The 16973-nt window shown below is 61.0% G+C and overlaps 1 protein-coding gene across 4 annotated transcripts in view; it reads left to right on the forward strand.

Annotated features, from left to right (window-relative positions):
• The window catches only part of DENND2A (DENN domain containing 2A), a 106535-nt gene that overhangs the window by 83821 nt on the left and 5741 nt on the right, over positions 1-16973 (forward strand). For 2 of the 4 annotated variants that reach the window (XM_070071408.1, XM_070071406.1), the window contains exons 13-16: positions 2666-2806; positions 5251-5402; positions 15540-15717; positions 16770-16811. In XM_070071408.1, the coding sequence (XP_069927509.1) occupies positions 2666-2806; positions 5251-5402; positions 15540-15717; positions 16770-16811 (513 nt within the window). The remainder of the gene's footprint in view (positions 1-2665; positions 2807-5250; positions 5403-15539; positions 15718-16769; positions 16812-16973) is intronic. The other 2 variants (XM_070071409.1, XM_070071407.1) reach the window with 1 other exon arrangement.

Genomic DNA, 16973 nt, shown 5'->3' on the forward strand with positions numbered 1-16973 from the left:
CGAGGCCCCAGGGACCTGCTCACGTACCTGGGTGACGGCGAGTCCGGCGCTCTCATGTCTGTTTCTGATCAGGGATGTTGCAGGCGTGTGCTAGGGTGGCAGCAGCATCTCGGGCTATTGATACCAGCCCTGGAGCTGTTTCGGGTGTGGCACGAGTATGGCCGAGATGGCACGTTGTCCTTCAGAGGCACAGAGCAGCTCTGTGAGTCCCTGGAGGGAGGGCAGCAGGGTAGCTGCTGCTCCGGCCGTGCTGCGTGGCCACTGTCTGTCCTCCCAGATGTGCAGGCCAGCTGCGGCTGCTCCGCCGGGCTCCCCGGGGGTCGCGAGCAGGCTGGGCTTGGCTGGCTGGCTGGTCTCTGCGCTAGGCTGCAGGTCTGGGCTGGGCTCTGGTGCCCGTGTCTGTCTGCCTCAGTGAGCTGGAGCGCGCTTGCTCACCTCCTGCTGCCGGCGGAGGCACGAGGGAGTTAGAGCAGGAAAGGCAGGCCGCCGCGACCGGGACCTGGAGCTGGCGAGCCGGCACCTGTGCCTCCCACCAGCCCGGCGCTCCGCGATCTGTTCTGCGGTACTGCTTCCCCGACTGTCATTTTTAGACATGTTTCCCTAATTCTTGCCCCAAGAGTCTTAATTTTGTGTCACATTATTTGCCCGTGCTAAAGAGTACGTAACAGAACGTGCCTTCTGACAGCTCAGTGGCATTAATGCGTTCACACTGTGATGCCGCGGAACGTTCTCGTCCCCCACACGGGGACTGCACCTCTCCACAGTCACGCTCCCCCCCTCCTCTCCCCTCCCCGCTGGCCGGCGCCGCGCCACCTAAGTGCAGTCACTTCTGTGTCTGGCTCGTGTCCCCAGGGCTCACCCGTGTCGCAGCGTGTGTCAGAATCTGTTGTCAGGGTGAGCAGCGTTCCGCCGTGTGTGTATGGCACGTGTGTGTGTCTGCCCTGTCACCCTGATGGACATCCGGACTGTCCGCACCTCTCGTTTACGTGAGCCTGGGTGCAGGTACAGACGCGTCGGTTCAAGCCCGCGCGTCAGTTGCAGGTACAGACGCGTCCGTTCAAGCCCGCGCGTCAGTTGCAGGGACAGACGTGTCGATTCAAGCCCGCGCGTACTTCTTTCGGGCGTGTCCCCAGAACTGGAGCTGCTGGGTCAAGGGTAACTGCAGTGAATTTTTTGAGGCACGCTCATATGGCCTTTTGAATTTTAATGAATTTTATTTAGCCCAGTCCATTCAGAATATTGTTACTTCAGTATGTAATTAATATGAACGTTGTTGAGATATTTTGCCTCCTTAATTTTGTATTTTGAAATTCAGTGAATATATGTAGGACAAATCCCATTCGACTACCCGTACGTTGAGGGCGCAGTAGCCACATGTGGCGCTGCTACAAACAGTGCTGTTATCTGGACCGTGATGGACAGCTGGATGGAAGATGCATTTGGATTTTGAGTGACAGCTTCCCTGAGCTGTGGCCCACCTGTGCAGCCCCTCGTGGAGAGCTGAGGCTCCTGTGGCTTTGGTGCACCCACAGAGCTGACAGCCACCTCCACGGCCTCAGCGTCTTCCTCACCCCGGTGAGGAACCAGACCTGAGCCCACTTCCGGTCTACTCTATGCCGTGGACTTACCTTTCCCGGCTGTCTCGTCTACACGGAGTCAGAGTGTGTGGCCTTGTGCGTCCGGCCCGTCCCTCGGCGCTGTGTGTTTCCAAGCTCACCCGGGGTGTGGCATGTGCTGGTGCCCTGTCCCTTTCTGTGACCGCGTCGGGTCCCCCTGTGCGGCTGAGGCACGTCTGGTTTCTCCTGCCGTCAGTCCGTGGACGCCTGGGCTGTGCCTGCTCTCTGGCTCAGTCCGTGGGCGCCTGGGCTGTGCCTGCTCTCTGGCTCGGTCCGTGGACGCCTGGGCTGTGCCTGCTCTCTGGCTCGGTCCGTGGACGCCTGGGCTGTGCCTGCTCTCTGGCTCGGTCCGTGGGCGCCTGGGCTGTGCCTGCTCTCTGGCTCGGTCCGTGGACGCCTGGGCTGTGCCTGCTCTCTGGCTCAGTCCGTGGGCGCCTGGGCTGTGCCTGCTCTCTGGCTCGGTCCGTGGACGCCTGGGCTGTGCCTGCTCTCTGGCTCGGTCCGTGGGCGCCTGGGCTGTGCCTGCTCTCTGGCTGCTGCCTGCAGTCGTCTGTTTTCCTTCCACACGGGCCCGTACTGGGCGTGCCGTGTGCTGGGCCACGCGGTACCTCGATGTCTAGCCTTCTGAGGACCCGCCGGGCTATTTTCCAAGGTGGCTTCACTGTTTTCCATTCCTGCCAGCAGCGACCAAGAGATCCAGTTTCTCCGCGTCCTTGCCAATGCCTGCTCTTACCGTTTTCTTACCGCCGTCCTCAGAGGCCTGAATGGGGGCCCTCATGGCTGTCACCTGCATTTCCCGCAGGCTGGCCCCCAGAGAAGCCGTCTTGTCTGTTTATGTATCATGCCCCTTAGAGAGATGCGAACCGTTACAATGTCACTGTTTTCACACACCTCCCCCCAGGAACCAGTTTTGGTACCCTTGGGGTCGCTCCCCTGCAGAATGGGGGTGGGGCACGGGTGGGAGGAGAGCTGAGGCTTTGCGCCTGGCAGGCAGGGTGGCCCGCAGTGCCCCCCCTTCTCCGTAGCTGAGCTCTTCTCTGACCTCGCAGATCCTGGACGAGGTGGAGAAGAGACGCGGCATCTCCCCGGCCCTGGTGCAGCCCCTCATGAGGAGCGTCATGGAAGCCCCCTTCCCAGCCCTGGGCAAGACCGTCGTCGTGAAGAACTTCCTGCCCGGCTCAGGGACCGAGGTCAGCACTGGTTCCCTCCCTGACCAGCCAGCCCGGGGTGGGGGAGGCTGGCTTTCAGTGGGACATCACACTCAGCAGGGTGCCCTCCAGCCCCAGATCACCGCTCACAAGCCCCACCCTCAGGTGGGACATCACACTCAGCAGGGTGCCCTCCAGCCCCAGATCACCGCTCACAAGCCCCACCCTCAGCGGGACCCGTCGGGCCCGGGGTTCTGCCCGGAAAGCAGCCCTCGAGCACCAGGCCGCACACGTGGCAGCCCTTTGCCTGCTGTTGGCCCTGAGAGGCAGGGACTTGCCCTGAACACCGTTAGTTTTTCCGGTTTGGGTTTTTGTTTGTTTCTTCTTTTAAGATTTATTTATTGGCCAGCGTCGCGGTTCACTAGGCTAATCCTCTGCCTTGCGGCGCCGGCACACCGGGTTCTAGTCCCGATCGGGGCGCCGGATTCTGTCCCGGTTGCCCCTCTTCCAGGCCAGCTCTCTGCTGTGGCCAGGGAGTGCAGTGGAGGATGGCCCAAGTGCTTGGGCCCTGCACCCCATGGGAGACCAGGATGAGTACCTGGCTCCTGCCATCGGATCAGCGCGGTGCGCGGCAGCACGCCAGCCGCGGCGGCCATTGGAGGGTGAACCAACGGCAAAGGAAGACCTTTCTCTCTGTCTCTCTCTCACTGTCCACTCTGCCTGTCAAAAAATAAAAAAATAGAAGATTTATTTATTTACCTGAAAGGCAGAGGGAGTGGCAGAGGTAGATACAGAGAGCTAGCTCACTCCCGAAATGGCTGCCATGGCCAGGCTGGACCAGGGCGGAGCCGGCAGCCAGGAGCTCCATCTGGGTCTCCCACGTGGGTGCAAGGGCCCAGGGCCTTGAGCCGTCTTCCGCTGCCTTCCCAGGCGTGTTAGCAGGGAGCTGGCTTGGAAGTGGAGCAGCCGGGGTGGAACCGCACTCTGATGTGGGATGCTGACATCGCAGGAGGCTTACCCCATCGTGTCCTTAGCGTTTATGAACAGCTACTGTGCATAAATCGGACCCATTTGCGTGTGGGGTCTGCATCATCGCTACAACTTTATGATCTAAAACATCCCTTGCCGGGATGGCAGGGCAGGTACGATGTTTCACGCTAGACTTGGAAGCCTGCCCTCCTTCCTGGACTGTGGCTCATCCTCCCTGTTCGCTGCACGTCCTCCATGTAGATCCCAGTCAGCCTCGAGCCTAGTTCCGAAGGGCTCAGAAAGCCAGGTCACCTCTGTAGGCTGAGGAGGGGGAGGGTGGGCCCGGGGCTTCCTGGAACCACCCAGTGTCACAGCACAGAGAGCAGTTGTTGCTGGAGAACCCGAAACTGCTCCACACCAGCTGCAGGTCGCATGGCCGCGGAGAAGGGGCAGCGCAGATCGCGGATCGGAGTGGGCCCTGCTGGGGGGAGGCGGGGCGGGGCCCTGGGCAGGTGCAGTGCAGAGTCAGGTCTCATCTGCTCACCTGTTTAAAGAGAGACGTGCTCAGCGGCAGCACCTGAGATGAACTGGGGAACACTTTGGTGTGAAATGAGGAGAGGGAGATGCTAAGGACGTCTTCAGGAAGTGATGGGAACGCGGTCCGGAGCAGTAAGAGACGCCTTCTGGCGAGACTGGGTCTTGGGAGTGGTGCTCCGTCAGAGCCTTGCGTCCCTCCCGCCGGGGGAGGAATGTCCAGGACCCCTGCCCCCCGGCCCCATAAGGCCTGCAGAATCATTTGGTCTGCCCTGCCAAGGCAGCCTCGGGTAGGCCGACTCAAAGTTCAATAGATCCACAGCAGGCTAACTTTTTTGTTTAAGATTCATCTATTTATTTGAAAGGCAGAGTTACAGAGAGAGGGAGAGACAGAGAAAGAGGTACCCATCCGCTGGTTCACTCCCCAAATGGCCACAATGGCCAGAGCTGGGCTGATCAGAAGCCAGGAGCCAGGAGCTTCTTCCGGGTCTCCCAAGTGGGTGGCAGGGGCCCAAGGACTTGGGCCATCCTCCACTGCTTTCCCTGGCGCGTTAGCAGGGAGCTGGGTTGGAAGAGAAGCAGCTGGGACTGGAACCAGCACCCATATGGAACACCGGCACCACGAGCAGCGGCCTTACTCACTGTGCCACAGTGCCAGCCCCAGCGGGCTAGTTTAAGTTGGTAATTTGTATGGCACGCAGATGGCGTTAGAAATAAACCAGCTGGCCTTGGCAGGAGAAAGTGCCCATCGCTGCGATCCTCGTGGAATTCCCTGAGGCGGAGAGGGGAGCCCAGATACACCCAGGCCCCAGAGAGCCTCCTGAGCGCTCTGAGCCCACAGCACTGCCCCTGCCCTGCCGGCTCCTCCCCTCCGTCCTGGCCGTCCTCGTGGGGAGGCGCCCCCGGCCCCAGCCTCCTGGGATCCCTTTGCCAGTCCCAGCGGGTCTTGCCCCCTCCCACCTCCTGGCTGCCCTGTCGCCCAGCAGGTGATCGAGCTGTGCCGCCCGCTGGACTCCCGGCTGGAACACGTGGATTTCCAGTCTCTGTTCTCGTCTCTGAGCGTCCGCCACCTGCTCTGTGTGTTCGCCTCGCTGCTCCTGGAGAGGAGGGTCATCTTCATTGCCGACAAGCTCAGGTACCAGCCCGGCTGCCCCGCCTGGCGGCCGGGGGTGACGGTGGAGGGCCTGTGAGGATGCGTGGGGAACTCAGGCTGGGGTCTGCAAGGCGACCACACGGGCCTTCCCTGCGGAGCGCTCGGCCTGCTTTCCACGTGCTGCCGCAGGGGCAGAGAGGCGCCATGGTGTTGGGGGCAGCAGGTTCTGCACACCCAGGGAGGACACTCACTCCTGAGCGAGCGCCGGGACTGAGAGCAGGCGGGAGGCGGAGCAGCCACCGCAGGAGCCGAGACAGGGGACAGGGCCAGCCCAGGAGGGCTGATGGCCGTGCCAGAAGGGGCACACTCAGCCCCGAGGCATCCACCTCCCCCTCGTGACCAAAATAAACCGCACGTACCATATTCCTGTACCCAGTGCCCGGCAGGATGCCACCCACGTCCCAGGGGTCCCGTTCAGTGATCTTGCAAAGGCCGGTCAGAGACCAGAAGAGCTCCCGAAAGAGACTCTAGTAGGAATTTGGGTAAATTCTGAGCTTTTCAAAAAAAGTGAAAAATCCCCTGCATTGTCATCATTTTAAAATACGGACTCGGAGCCGCCCACTTTGGAACCCGGGGCCCAGATGTGTGAGTGGTGTGAGAGGATGTGCGAGGCCTGGGGCCGGCCGGCCAGCAGAGGCAGAGCAGGCCACCTGCGGAGTCCATCTGGCACAAAGAAGTGCCAAAACCGGAGACGCCCAAGCAGTGTGGTCTGCAGAGGAAGTAGATCCCGAACCGTGGATAGGAGGAGAGGGGGGAGGAAGTGGGGTGGGGGAGGGTGGAATGTGTCCACGTGGAATCCCTGGGGGGGGTGTGGTGGGCGCTGTGGCCGGCCCTCCCTTTGGCCACAGCCCATCTGCTCACCTCTGTGGACAGTGGCCATGTGGCTGTCCCCCGCCTGCCCCTGCCGTGTGTTCAGTGCCTACTGTACTTCCCCGTGGGCTTACAGACCCCAGGGTGAGCACGCAGCTGGTGCAGGGCGCTGGGTAGGCTGAGGATGAGTGAGTGACAGCCCTTCAGCCAGCAGCATCGGGTTTCATCGGCACTAAAGCAGTGCCAAGCCCACGCGGCCCCTGCTTCCCGGCTTGCACTCGGGGGAGGGGTGAGCGCTGGACTTGGGAGGAGGTGGCAGCCAGACTGTGCCAGTGCCAGCCAGAGTGCAGCTGGGGGACAGACAGCCCCCTGGAGAGCCTGCTTTTGGGGTGAAGATGTGGGACTCAGGGAGCACCCAGCCTGACAGCCTGGGAAGATGGGTACAGCTGGCGAGGAGGGGCCAGCCCCAGGGGCACCGCCCCCTGGCCACTCCATCCCAGGTCACCTCCAGGGCGGAGGAGGGCTGAGTCTCATCTGGCGTTTTGGGCAAAGTACAGCAAAAGCCAAGGTAGGAATGGAGAGGGGGAGTGTGGCCTCGTCAAAGACAGCGTCCCTCACGCAGGGAGGCGACCGCAGGCTCGGGCCAGAGGACACCTGGGAACGCAGGCTGCAGAGGCGGCTGGGGGGGCACGGGACCGCCTCGCCCTTTCCCCTCCCCCGCAGACCGCCTCGCCCCGGATCTCGGGGTTGGCAGTTCGGACGCTGGCTCAGCTCCTGTGGAGCCTCTGCGCTGCGGGGCAGGCGTGACCCCTGTGGGGAGCAGCTGGGCCTCAGTGAGTCCCCGACACGGGGTGGCTCTGTGGAGTAGATGGGCAGCCCACGTGGACTGCCCGGCAGTGGGGTGGACTCTCCGTCCTCTGCCTGTGGAGATTCAGTCTGCGCAGGGGTCAGCCACCAGTGTAGCCCCCAGCGTCCCCCCCCCCGCACCATGGGCCCATCACCCGTTTTGCAGCAGTGGCCAGCTGGTGGCTGGCTACTGAGACGGCAAGGGTGTGGGGAGCCGTGCCTGTGTGCAGAGCGCCTTGATTGCATTGTTTGGGCACACATGTGCCCCTCTCATCACACGGGGGTTCTGCCAGAGCAGGAGGAGTCCTGTGCGTCCCGATCTGCTGGGCATCACGGGACCCGGGCTCAGCTGCACTTGGTCCACTCGCAGCTCTGACCCTCTGCAGCCAAGTCTGGCTTTTCTCTCTCTCTTTCTTTACCCCCCCTTTCTCTCTCTCTCTCTCTCTCTCTCTCTCTCTCTCTCTTCATTTGAAAGGCAGAGTTAGAGGGAGGGAGGGAAGGAGAGAAGGACAGAGATACAGACATAGACCTTCTATCCGTTAGTTGATACCACTAGTGGCTGTAAAGACCAGGCTGAACCCAGGAGCTTCTTCTGGGTCTCCCACATGGGTGCAGGGGCCCAGGGACTCGGGCCATCATCCACTGCTTTCCCAGGCACATTAGCAGGGAGCTGGATCAGAAGTGGAGCAGGGACTGGCATTGTGCCATAGCAGGTTAAACTTCCACCTATGACACTGCCATCCCATAGAGGTACCGGTTCAAGACCCAGCTGCTCCACATCTGACCCAGCTCCCTGCTAATGTGCCTGGGAAAGCGGTGAAAGATGGCCCAAGTCCCTGGGCTCCTGCACCCACGCAGGAGACCTGGATAACGCTCTAGGCTCCTAGATTGGGTCTGGCCCAGCCCCACTTGTTGCAGCCATTTGGGGAGTAAACCAGCAGGTGGAAGGTGTCTCTCTCTCTCTCTCCTTTTCCCTCTCCCCCCTCTCTCTTTCTCTCTCTCTTCTTTCTCTTTCTCTGTCTTCCTCTCTGTAACTCTGCCTTTCAAATAAGTAGAAAAATAAATCTTAAAAAAGAAGTATGCTGGCTCTGCAGGTGGTGGTTTAACCCGCTGTGCCCCGGAGCAGCCATTACCCTCTTGTCTGGCTTCCCCCAAGGGCAGTGCGCTGTCCTGCAGGAGCCTGGTGGATGCCCGGCACAGCGCAGTTCTGCCTTGGTGCTCAGGGAAGCGGATCACAGGCCGCCCGGCTCCTGAGCAGACCGCGTGGGAGCCAGCCAGAGTCTGGGGCCCCGTCCGTCCACAAAGGTCCTAAAAGCAGGTCCTTTGGCAGTGAGGTCCCGGTCAGCGCCGGGAAGTCTCTGCCTTCTTCCTCAGGGCCCGAGTGAGGCCGCGCAACTGGGCAACCCCCTCTGTCCCTCGCAGCACGGGGTCCTCTGACCCGGTGGCCAGGTGGAGGGCTTGCCGCCGCCTCGAGGTTGGGAAGTGCCCAACCTAGAAAATTCTGTGCGGTTGAAACGTTCAGCTGGCACTGCCCCCTTCCGCCCCCACCTGCACGAGCTCTCACGGCGAGGCCGCACTCAGAGCGTGAGAACGGGACGTGGCCTGTGACATCCGGGTCTGCAGCGCCTCCCAGCACTGTCCCCGCCAGCACTGTGCGTTGACCCAAGCTGCTCGTGGTCTGCCCATTTCAGAGCTCTAACAGGGTCTTCAGTGGAGCCAAAAATCGGTCGGATTTAGAACAACATTTCTGTCCCGTTTCATCTCGGCTGGACACTGAGCGTCTCTGAAGGCCCTCGCGAGCCGTCAGCTGACAGATGGGAGAGGAGGGATGTTGCTGGGATGGTTTGTTCTGTTGCCGTGACAACCAGACAAATACTTCCCTGTACCCTGCCCTCGTTCTCCTGATGATAAACGTTTTGTTTTCTGGTTCGCTCAGCGCAGTTCCCCAGAGTTTCGGCTCAGCCGCAGGCCCGGCCGAGCGGCACGGTCAGAGCTGTACAGCAGTGTTTGTACGGAAGTTTTAGTGAGGGCGAAGGTTTTGGTGTTCCAGAAGCTGACTCTGTCTTCTTGTGGTGCCTTAAACCAAAAGCCAAGCGGTAGGCTGCCGGCGAGTGGTGAAATTAGGTGGCCTGCTCTTGCCAGCACTGGAGCGACATGTTGGTAACTGCACAAATAACTTATCTGAGATGCAGAGCTGTAGAGAGGGAAAGACAGACACAGATCTTCCGTCCGCTGGTTCACTCCCCAAGTGGCCGCAGCAGCCAGGGCTGGGCCAGCCTGGAGCTGGGAGCCAGGAGCTCCATCTGGGCCTCCCACTTGCCGGGCAGAGACCCCACCACTTGGGCCACCATCTGATGCGCTCCCAGGCACACTAGCAGGACGCTGGACTGGAAGCAGAGCAACGAGGACTGGGCCTGGCGCCGCAGCGTGGGTGCTGGCATCCCGGGCAGGGCGGCGAGGGCTGGGCCTGGCGCCGCAGCGCGGGTGCTGGCGTCCCGGGCAGGGCGGCGAGGGCTGGGCCTGGCGCCGCAGCGCGGGTGCTGGCGTCCCGGGCAGGGCGGCGAGGGCTGGGCCTGGCGCCGCAGCGTGGGTGCTGGCGTCCCGGGCAGCGGTTAGCCCGGCCGCCCCTTCGGGTTCTGTGGTCAGGTTCTGCAGGCTTCCGTGAGGGTCCCCGTCCTGTCTGCAGTCAGCTGCGTTCGGCTGGCTGTGCTGCCTCAGAAGGGGGCCCGGGAGAAGTCTGCAGGCAGGCAGGTTTGCGTGAGGTCTCCCTGCAAGTGCTGGCATGACCAGCGTGTGCCCGGGCATCCAGGAACGCTCCAGAGGTCCCCGGTCTTCCGAGTGCTTCACAGCCTTAGAAAGGCATGGAATTCACAAAGTCCTGTGGAAAATGCAATTTTAATAGCCTAGTGGTAGTTTGTGATTAAATATTAACCACCAAGAAGTTGACATTGGAGCAAGATTTAAAGGACAGCACAGCCATAAACTCTGTTGTCTTCTTTTATAAAAAAAATATTTTATTTATTTGAAAGGCAGAGTTACAGAGAGGCAGAGAGAGGGGGATCGGGGGAGAGGTCTTCCATCCGCGGGCTCACTCCCCAGATGGCCGCAAAGGCCAGAGCTGCATTGATCCAAAGCCAGAAGTTTCTTCCAGGTCTCCCACCCGAGTACAGGGACCCAAGGACTTGTACCATCTTCTACTGCTTTCCCAGTCCATAGCAGAGAGCTGGATTGGAAGAGGAGCAGCCGGGACTTGAACTGGCGCCCATATTGGGATGTCGGTGCTGCAGACGGCGGCTTTACCTGCTACACCACAGCGCCGATGCCTGTTGTCTTCCGATCCAGACGCATCCCTGAGCTGACCCAGTCTTGGGCATAAGCCTGTTCCAGTTCTTGTCTTGGGCTCACTCCCTCCCAGGCCACCCTGGCTGTGCGTTGTGGTCTCCTTCTGATCTTGGCCGTGGCTCAACGTCCCTGAGGCCCGGTCGCCCTTGTGCTTCTGTCCAGCAAGCCCCACATGACCCTGACAGCTGGGCTCCGTTCGCGGCCTCAACAGAAAGCTCCCGTTTCCAGCTCCTGGCTTTCGCCCTCTCTGACGGATTTGGAGTTTGCGGGTGTTAGAGCCGGAAGGATGTGGGGGTTATCTGGTCCGCGGTTCTCGCTCAAGGGGGGGGGGGATGCGAGGGCTGGGGAAGGGCAGGGCAGAGGTAGCAGGCAGGCTTCCCGCAGCCCCGCCTCTGGGCGTTTTACTCGTGGCCCGCTGCCTCCGGGATCAAACCTAGAGCCACGCGTGGGGACGCCCCGCCCTGTGAGTGTCTGTACACTCGTGGTCCTGAGGGTGGCCCCGGTGGGAGAGGAGCTCTGTTCAGATGGAAACGACTGGACTTGGCCATCCTCTCGGGCCTCGGGCGCTTGCCTCGTCGTTGCTCTGCCGACAGCGTCTCAGGAAGCGCAGTGCCCCGCTGCTGCAGGCTCTGGATGAGCGGAGGCCTGGGCAGCAGGAACCCCAGGTGTGGCTCGGAGGCAGAACCGGAACGGAACCGCAGTGGTCCCAGGTGTGCCCGGGCTTCTGGAGCAACGCTGCAGCCCTCGGGAACATTCTGGAACCTGACCCTTCTTGCCTGTCCCCATCTATCTTTTGTTTGTTCATTTGAGAGAGAGAGAGAGAGAGCGGGCCCCCATCTGCCGGTTCATTCTTCCCATTTCCCCACGACGGGGCTGGACCCACAGCAGGGATCTGGAACTGCATCCAGTTCTCCCAGGAGGATCCCAGCTAGCTGAGCTGTAACCTGCCTCCTCCCAGGCACTGCATTGGCAGGAAGCCAGAGTTGAGGGCTGGAGCTAGGACTGGAACCCAGGTGTTCCCCTGTGGGTGTGGCGTGTGGGTGTCTTAACGGCCAGGCCAAGCCCCAGCCCAGTGTGCCATCTCTAACCCTGTGGCCCAGCCCACGTCGCCCGGGGGCGTGCTTCTCCCGCCTGTTTCTGTACAATTGATCACAGCTGTGGGAGCTGGGCGTGCTTCCCTCTACCCCCACGGGAGTGGGGAATGCGAGCCAGCTGCAAGGGCCCTTGCTCAGACACAGCAAGACTCTGTGGGGGCTTGCTTGGAGGGCTGTCCTGAGCATGCCCGGACCCCTGGCCTGACTTGTAGTATTCCTAGGAGACGGCCTAGCACCGCTCACCCTCTCCTCTCCCCGCCCCGCCCCGCCCCGCCCCTCCCCGCGGCCCTCACCAGCTGGAATACAACAACGTTAGCTCTGCAGCAGTGGTTCAGAGAAGCCTTCCAGGGAAGCCCTCCTTCCCACGGCCTGTTTGGGGAAGAGCCGCCGCTGCCACTTGCAGGCCCTGAGCGTTCCTTTTGGTGTTTGACAAGGCAGGATTTTTTTTTAATCACACTATGGGCTAGAGAGTAAGAAGAGTGAGAGAGCCCTCAGATACCTGCCAGCGTGTGTCCTTGTTTGAGTGCAGGCTCCAGGCTCCGTGGGCTGCAGCCAGCGAGGTGTTAATGATAACCAGGTGTGCCTTCAGCCACAGCAAGTCTGATAGAGAGAGAGAGAGAGAGAGCCCTTGTTAAAGGAAGTCCACCGTGGCGTCAGCTGCGTCCGTGGCCAACAGTTCGCCCGCTGAGTTGTCCTCATTCTGGGTCAGAAGTGATCCCATCAGAGGGCCACATCGCGGCGTCGGGGGGGTTGGATCCTGCTAATGAGGACCCTGGGAGACAGCAGTGCCAGGCTCAGGTATGCCCGGGCCTTCTTGGGAGTGAACCAGCAGGTGGGACTTCCTGTCTCTCCCCCCAAACATGCAGCCCTCGAACAGCACCCGCTTTCTGATGTGCAGCAAGCCGTCCTGACCACAGGGCACTGCAAGGAAGCAGGGGGTTGTTGGTTTTGGTTTTGTGACTTGTTTTCTTTTTTATTTGAAAGGCAGAGAGCGCTTCCATCCACTGGTTCACTCCCCAGATGGCCACAGTGGGGGAGCTGCTGGAAGGCAGAACAGCTGGGACACAAACCAGGGGCCTGATGGGGTGCCGGCACCGCACGCGGCAGCTCAGGCACCACCACCCCTGGCCACAGAAAGTGGACGGTTCTTTGAAATACGCAGCCACGGGCCCAGATCCTGGACTCCGCAAGGAGTACGGGCAGTGGATCGTGGGGGGTGCGGCTGGGCCGTGTGTGACCGGTTGTGTGCAGGCCGCTGGCTGCTCCCTGGTGCCTGTGGGCTTCCTTGGGTCAGTCAGCAGCAGGAAGGTGGCTTGTTCTTTGGAAGATGTCAGGGCAAGGTGGGTTCCAGCCCATCTGGGGCCTGTAGGTAGATTGGTCATTCCTTTTTTTTTTTTTTTTTTTTTTTTTTTTTTTTTTTTTTGACAGGCAGAGAGGACAGTGAGAGAGACAGAGAGAAAGGTCTTCCTTTACCGTTGGTTCACCCTCCAATGGCTGCCGTGGCCAGCGCGCTGCGGGCCAGCGCACCGCGCTGATCCGATGGCAGGAGCCAGGTACTTATCCTGGTCTCCCATGGGGTGCAGGGCCCAAGCACTTGGGCCATCCTCCACTGTACTCCCGGGCCACAGCAGAGAGCTGGCCTGGAAGAGGGGCAACCGGGACAGAATCCGGCACCCCGACCGGGACTAGAACCAGGTGTGCCGGCGCCGCAAGGCGGAGGATTAGCCTAGTGAGCCGCGGCGCCAGCCATTGGTCATTCCTTTGATCGGGGCTGAAGGTTCCTGCAGAACATCTCAAACTAGATGGGTGCCAGTGGGTGTTTGCCCAGGTAGAAACCATGGCTGAACAGCCTCGCGACGTGGAGTGCTGCGCGGCCAGCCTGGCCCTTGTGCGACTTCCTTAAGTGAGTTCATCTTTCATAAGCAGCTGGCTAGTAACCACCTCAGTGACGGCAGCAAGCTGGGGACTGCGCCGGAGGCATTGGGGCACAGCTGGTTAAGCTGCCACTTGCAATGCCAACATCCCCTGTGGGAGCGCTGGTTCGAGTCCCAGCTCCTCCACTTCCAATCCAGCTTCTTGCTAACGTGCTTGGGAAGGCAGAGGGGAGGCCCCAAGTGCCTGGACCCCTGCTAGCCTCTGACTCCTCCTGGCCCAGCCTTATCTGTTGCAGCCATCTAGGGACTGAACCAACAGCAGGACAATCTCAATCGCTCGCTCTCTCTCTCTGTCTCTCTCTCTGCCTTTCAAACAAACAAACAAACAAACAAACAAAAGACATTAGGGATGGGGACTCCATTCTGTCCTCCAATAATTTTTTAAAAGCCGAAACTGAATACCGTTGTCCTTGCACTCGGGCCCTTCCCGTTCACTGCACGGACTCCGTCTTCCCTTCTGCGGCGTCTGTCTGTCCATCCCGGTGTCTTGCGCTGGTGCTGCTGACCGTTTCTCCCACCTCTCCCCGCTCTTGCCCAGTTCCCTCGCACCCCTGTGGCCGATGGGGCTCTCTGCAGCAGGTGGGCAGGGCCTCCAGCAGGCGTCGGGCGGAGAGGCGAGCCCTGCTTCCTCCTCCTGCGGTGGAACCCCAAGAGGCCACGAGCCCCTTGTCTTGGAGTTGGGGAAAGTATGCAACAGATTTGTCTACTGCAGTGACAAAAACACAGACACAGAGGACGACGCACCCTGAGCCTTGTAAGGCCCGTGCGTGTCCCTGGGTCTCGCCCTCCACTCTGCAGGACTCTGTCCCTGTCCTGTCCCACCCGAGAATCAGAGGCCCTCACCTTGGTGACCTCCGTTTCCTTAGGAATTTAAGAACAAGGCGAACTCTAGCCCGAGGTCACGTCCGGGTCTAAAGTCCTGGGCTCCCCTACTTCCCTGGAGTCCAGTGCGTAGGCCAGGTGGGTGTCGGCGCAGCTGCTTAAGCTACCGCTGGGACACCCAGGTCCTGCAGCAGAGTGCCGGGGTCACAGCTGCCCCTGATTCCAACGCAGCTTCCTGCGCGTGGGCCTGGATGGCAGCAGACGATGGTTCAGGGGTTGAGTCCCTCCACCCACGTGGGAGACGCCGATGGGCGTCCTGGCTCCTGGCTTCTGTCTGGCCCAGCCTTAACGTTGCTGGCATTTGGGGAGTGAACCAGTAGATGGAAGATCTCTCTCTCTCTCTCTCTACTTGTCAAATAAATAAAAATGAATGAAAATTTTAAAAATAAATCAAAATCACTTCAAAATCAAGATCACCTGAGGCTCGTGGAAGTGTGATGTTTATTGTGAAAAAACTATGCATGAGTCTTAAATTTCTTATATCAAAATAATTTTTAAAGATGTATTTATTTATTTGAAAGACTTACAGAGAGGCTGGCGCCGTGGCTCACTAGGCTAATCCTCTGCCTACAGTGCCGGCACCCTGGGTTCTAGTCCTGGTTGGGGTGCTGGGTTCTAGTCCTGGTTGCCCCTCTTCCAGTCCAGCTCTCTGCTGTGGCCAGGGAGTGCAGTGGAGGATGGCCCAAGTGCTTGGGCCCTGCACCCCATGGGAGACCAGGAGGAAGCACCCGGCTCCTGGCTTTGGAACGGTGCAGCGCCGGCCATAGCAGCCATTTTGGGGGTGAACCAACGGAAAAGGAAGACCTTTCTCTCTGTCTCTCTCTCTCTCTCACTGTCCACTCTGCCTGTCCAGAGAAAGAGGGAGAGACAGAGAGAGAGAGATCTTCCATCCACTGTTTACTCCCAGATGGCCACATGGCCCAGGCTGAGCCAGGCCAGAGCCAGGAGCGCTACCCAGGTCTCCCACAGGGTGGCAGGAGACGAGTCCCTGGGCCACCATGCAGTGCTTCCCCGGGCGGGCGCGTGAGCAGGGAGCAGGACCGGAAGCTGCGTAGCTGGACTCAGAGCTGCACTTTGATATGGGAGCCATCCCAGCCACGACACCCTCCACTCTTGGATGACACAGTTCTGGAAGCGGGAAGCGGTGGGGCAGCCCAGGAGGGCCTGCGCCCGCCCTGAGCGGCCGTTCTCCCCTCTCTCCCTGGCCGCAGCACCCTGTCCAAGTGCTGCCACGCCATGGTGGCGCTCATCTACCCGTTCAGCTGGCAGCACACCTACATCCCGGTGCTGCCGCCCGCCATGATTGACATCGTGTGCTCTCCCACCCCCTTCCTCGTCGGGCTGCTGTCCAGCTCACTGCCGCTGCTCCGGGAGCTGCCGCTGGAGGAGGTAAGCCCCGGCCGGGCCCGGCCCCTGCGCGTCCCCGCGGGCCAGGGTGAGCAGAGGGAGGCGAGCAGGAGGAGCGCTTAGCTTCTCGGAGCTGTAGCATGCCCTGTCTCATCTCAGGGAAGTGAGTAGTGTGCCAGCCACTGACAAGGCCACCGGGTGACAGCCTCTCCCATGTCACCCTCACCCCCACCCCATCCTTCCCTTCCCACCCGCTCGCCCCCACGCAGGCCCCGGGATGCAGAGCACGCTAGGCTCCTGTAGCAGTTCAAGATGCCCACCAAAATGTTGGGAATACCCAAGGCCTGGGCTAAAGAGCAGGGACCGCCCAGTTCATCTAACCCCAGTCCCGCGTGTGCTGGGATTTACAGCCGGCTCATCCCCAGGTTGGAACCACTGGGAGGAGCAGGTGCGCACTGGGCCGTCCCCAGTCTCCGCCCCTGGCTCTGATGCCCCTCCAGCCACATCTGTGGACTGCGAGGGGCTTGTCGGGACCCCGGGCAGGGTGTGTGAGAGCAGAGAGGAGGCCTCGGGCTGCTGGGCAGGGGCTCTGGGATGTGCTAGGAGCCCACGTGTTTTGCGGCTGTGGCTGTAACCCTCCAAGCCCTTTGCTCCTCCTTGAGCACAGCCCGTGGCCCGGGCTGCCATCTGAGCGAAGCCTCACCATCAGACATGTTTGTGTGACCGGGCACCTGAGCGCCTCCTTGAACTTTGCACCAGGGCCCCTTCCCGGGCCAGAGCCCCCGTCAGAGCGAGAGGGAGGGCGCCCCGTCCCAAATGCCTCAGAGAAGGGAGAAGGCCAGGTGGGCAGCGGGGGAAGGGCACAAGCCAGGGCCTGGCGTCTCGCCCCCATCAGTGACCCGTGCACTGTGGGTGCCCCCCGCTCTGCCTCGCCAGTGGAGAACAGGGCCGGGAGGCGGCGGGCAGCCCTGTGTCCAGGCCTGCGCTGAGAGGGTGGCGCGCTGTGGTTCGGGAAGGCCCCTCCGTGCCACCAAGGAGGAGGCTAGCGCACAGAGCCCTGGCCATGGTCACGGCCCCGTTTCTGCGTCTTGCAGGTCCTTGTGGTCGACCTCGTCAGCAGTCGGTTCCTCAGACAGGTGAGTGGGAGGCCACGCCCCCAGCCACTGCCTGCCCTCTTCAGCTGGTGTGGGGCGGGGTGGGGTGGGTGGGGGGGTGGACTTGGTCCAGAGCTCCGCACCGCCTCCTTACTGACAAGCAGGCAACAACACTGAGCACAGTGAGGAGGCGGCCCTGGGATT

Source organism: Oryctolagus cuniculus, chromosome 3, assembly GCF_964237555.1.
Source record: "Oryctolagus cuniculus chromosome 3, mOryCun1.1, whole genome shotgun sequence".
NCBI lineage: Eukaryota > Metazoa > Chordata > Mammalia > Lagomorpha > Leporidae > Oryctolagus > Oryctolagus cuniculus.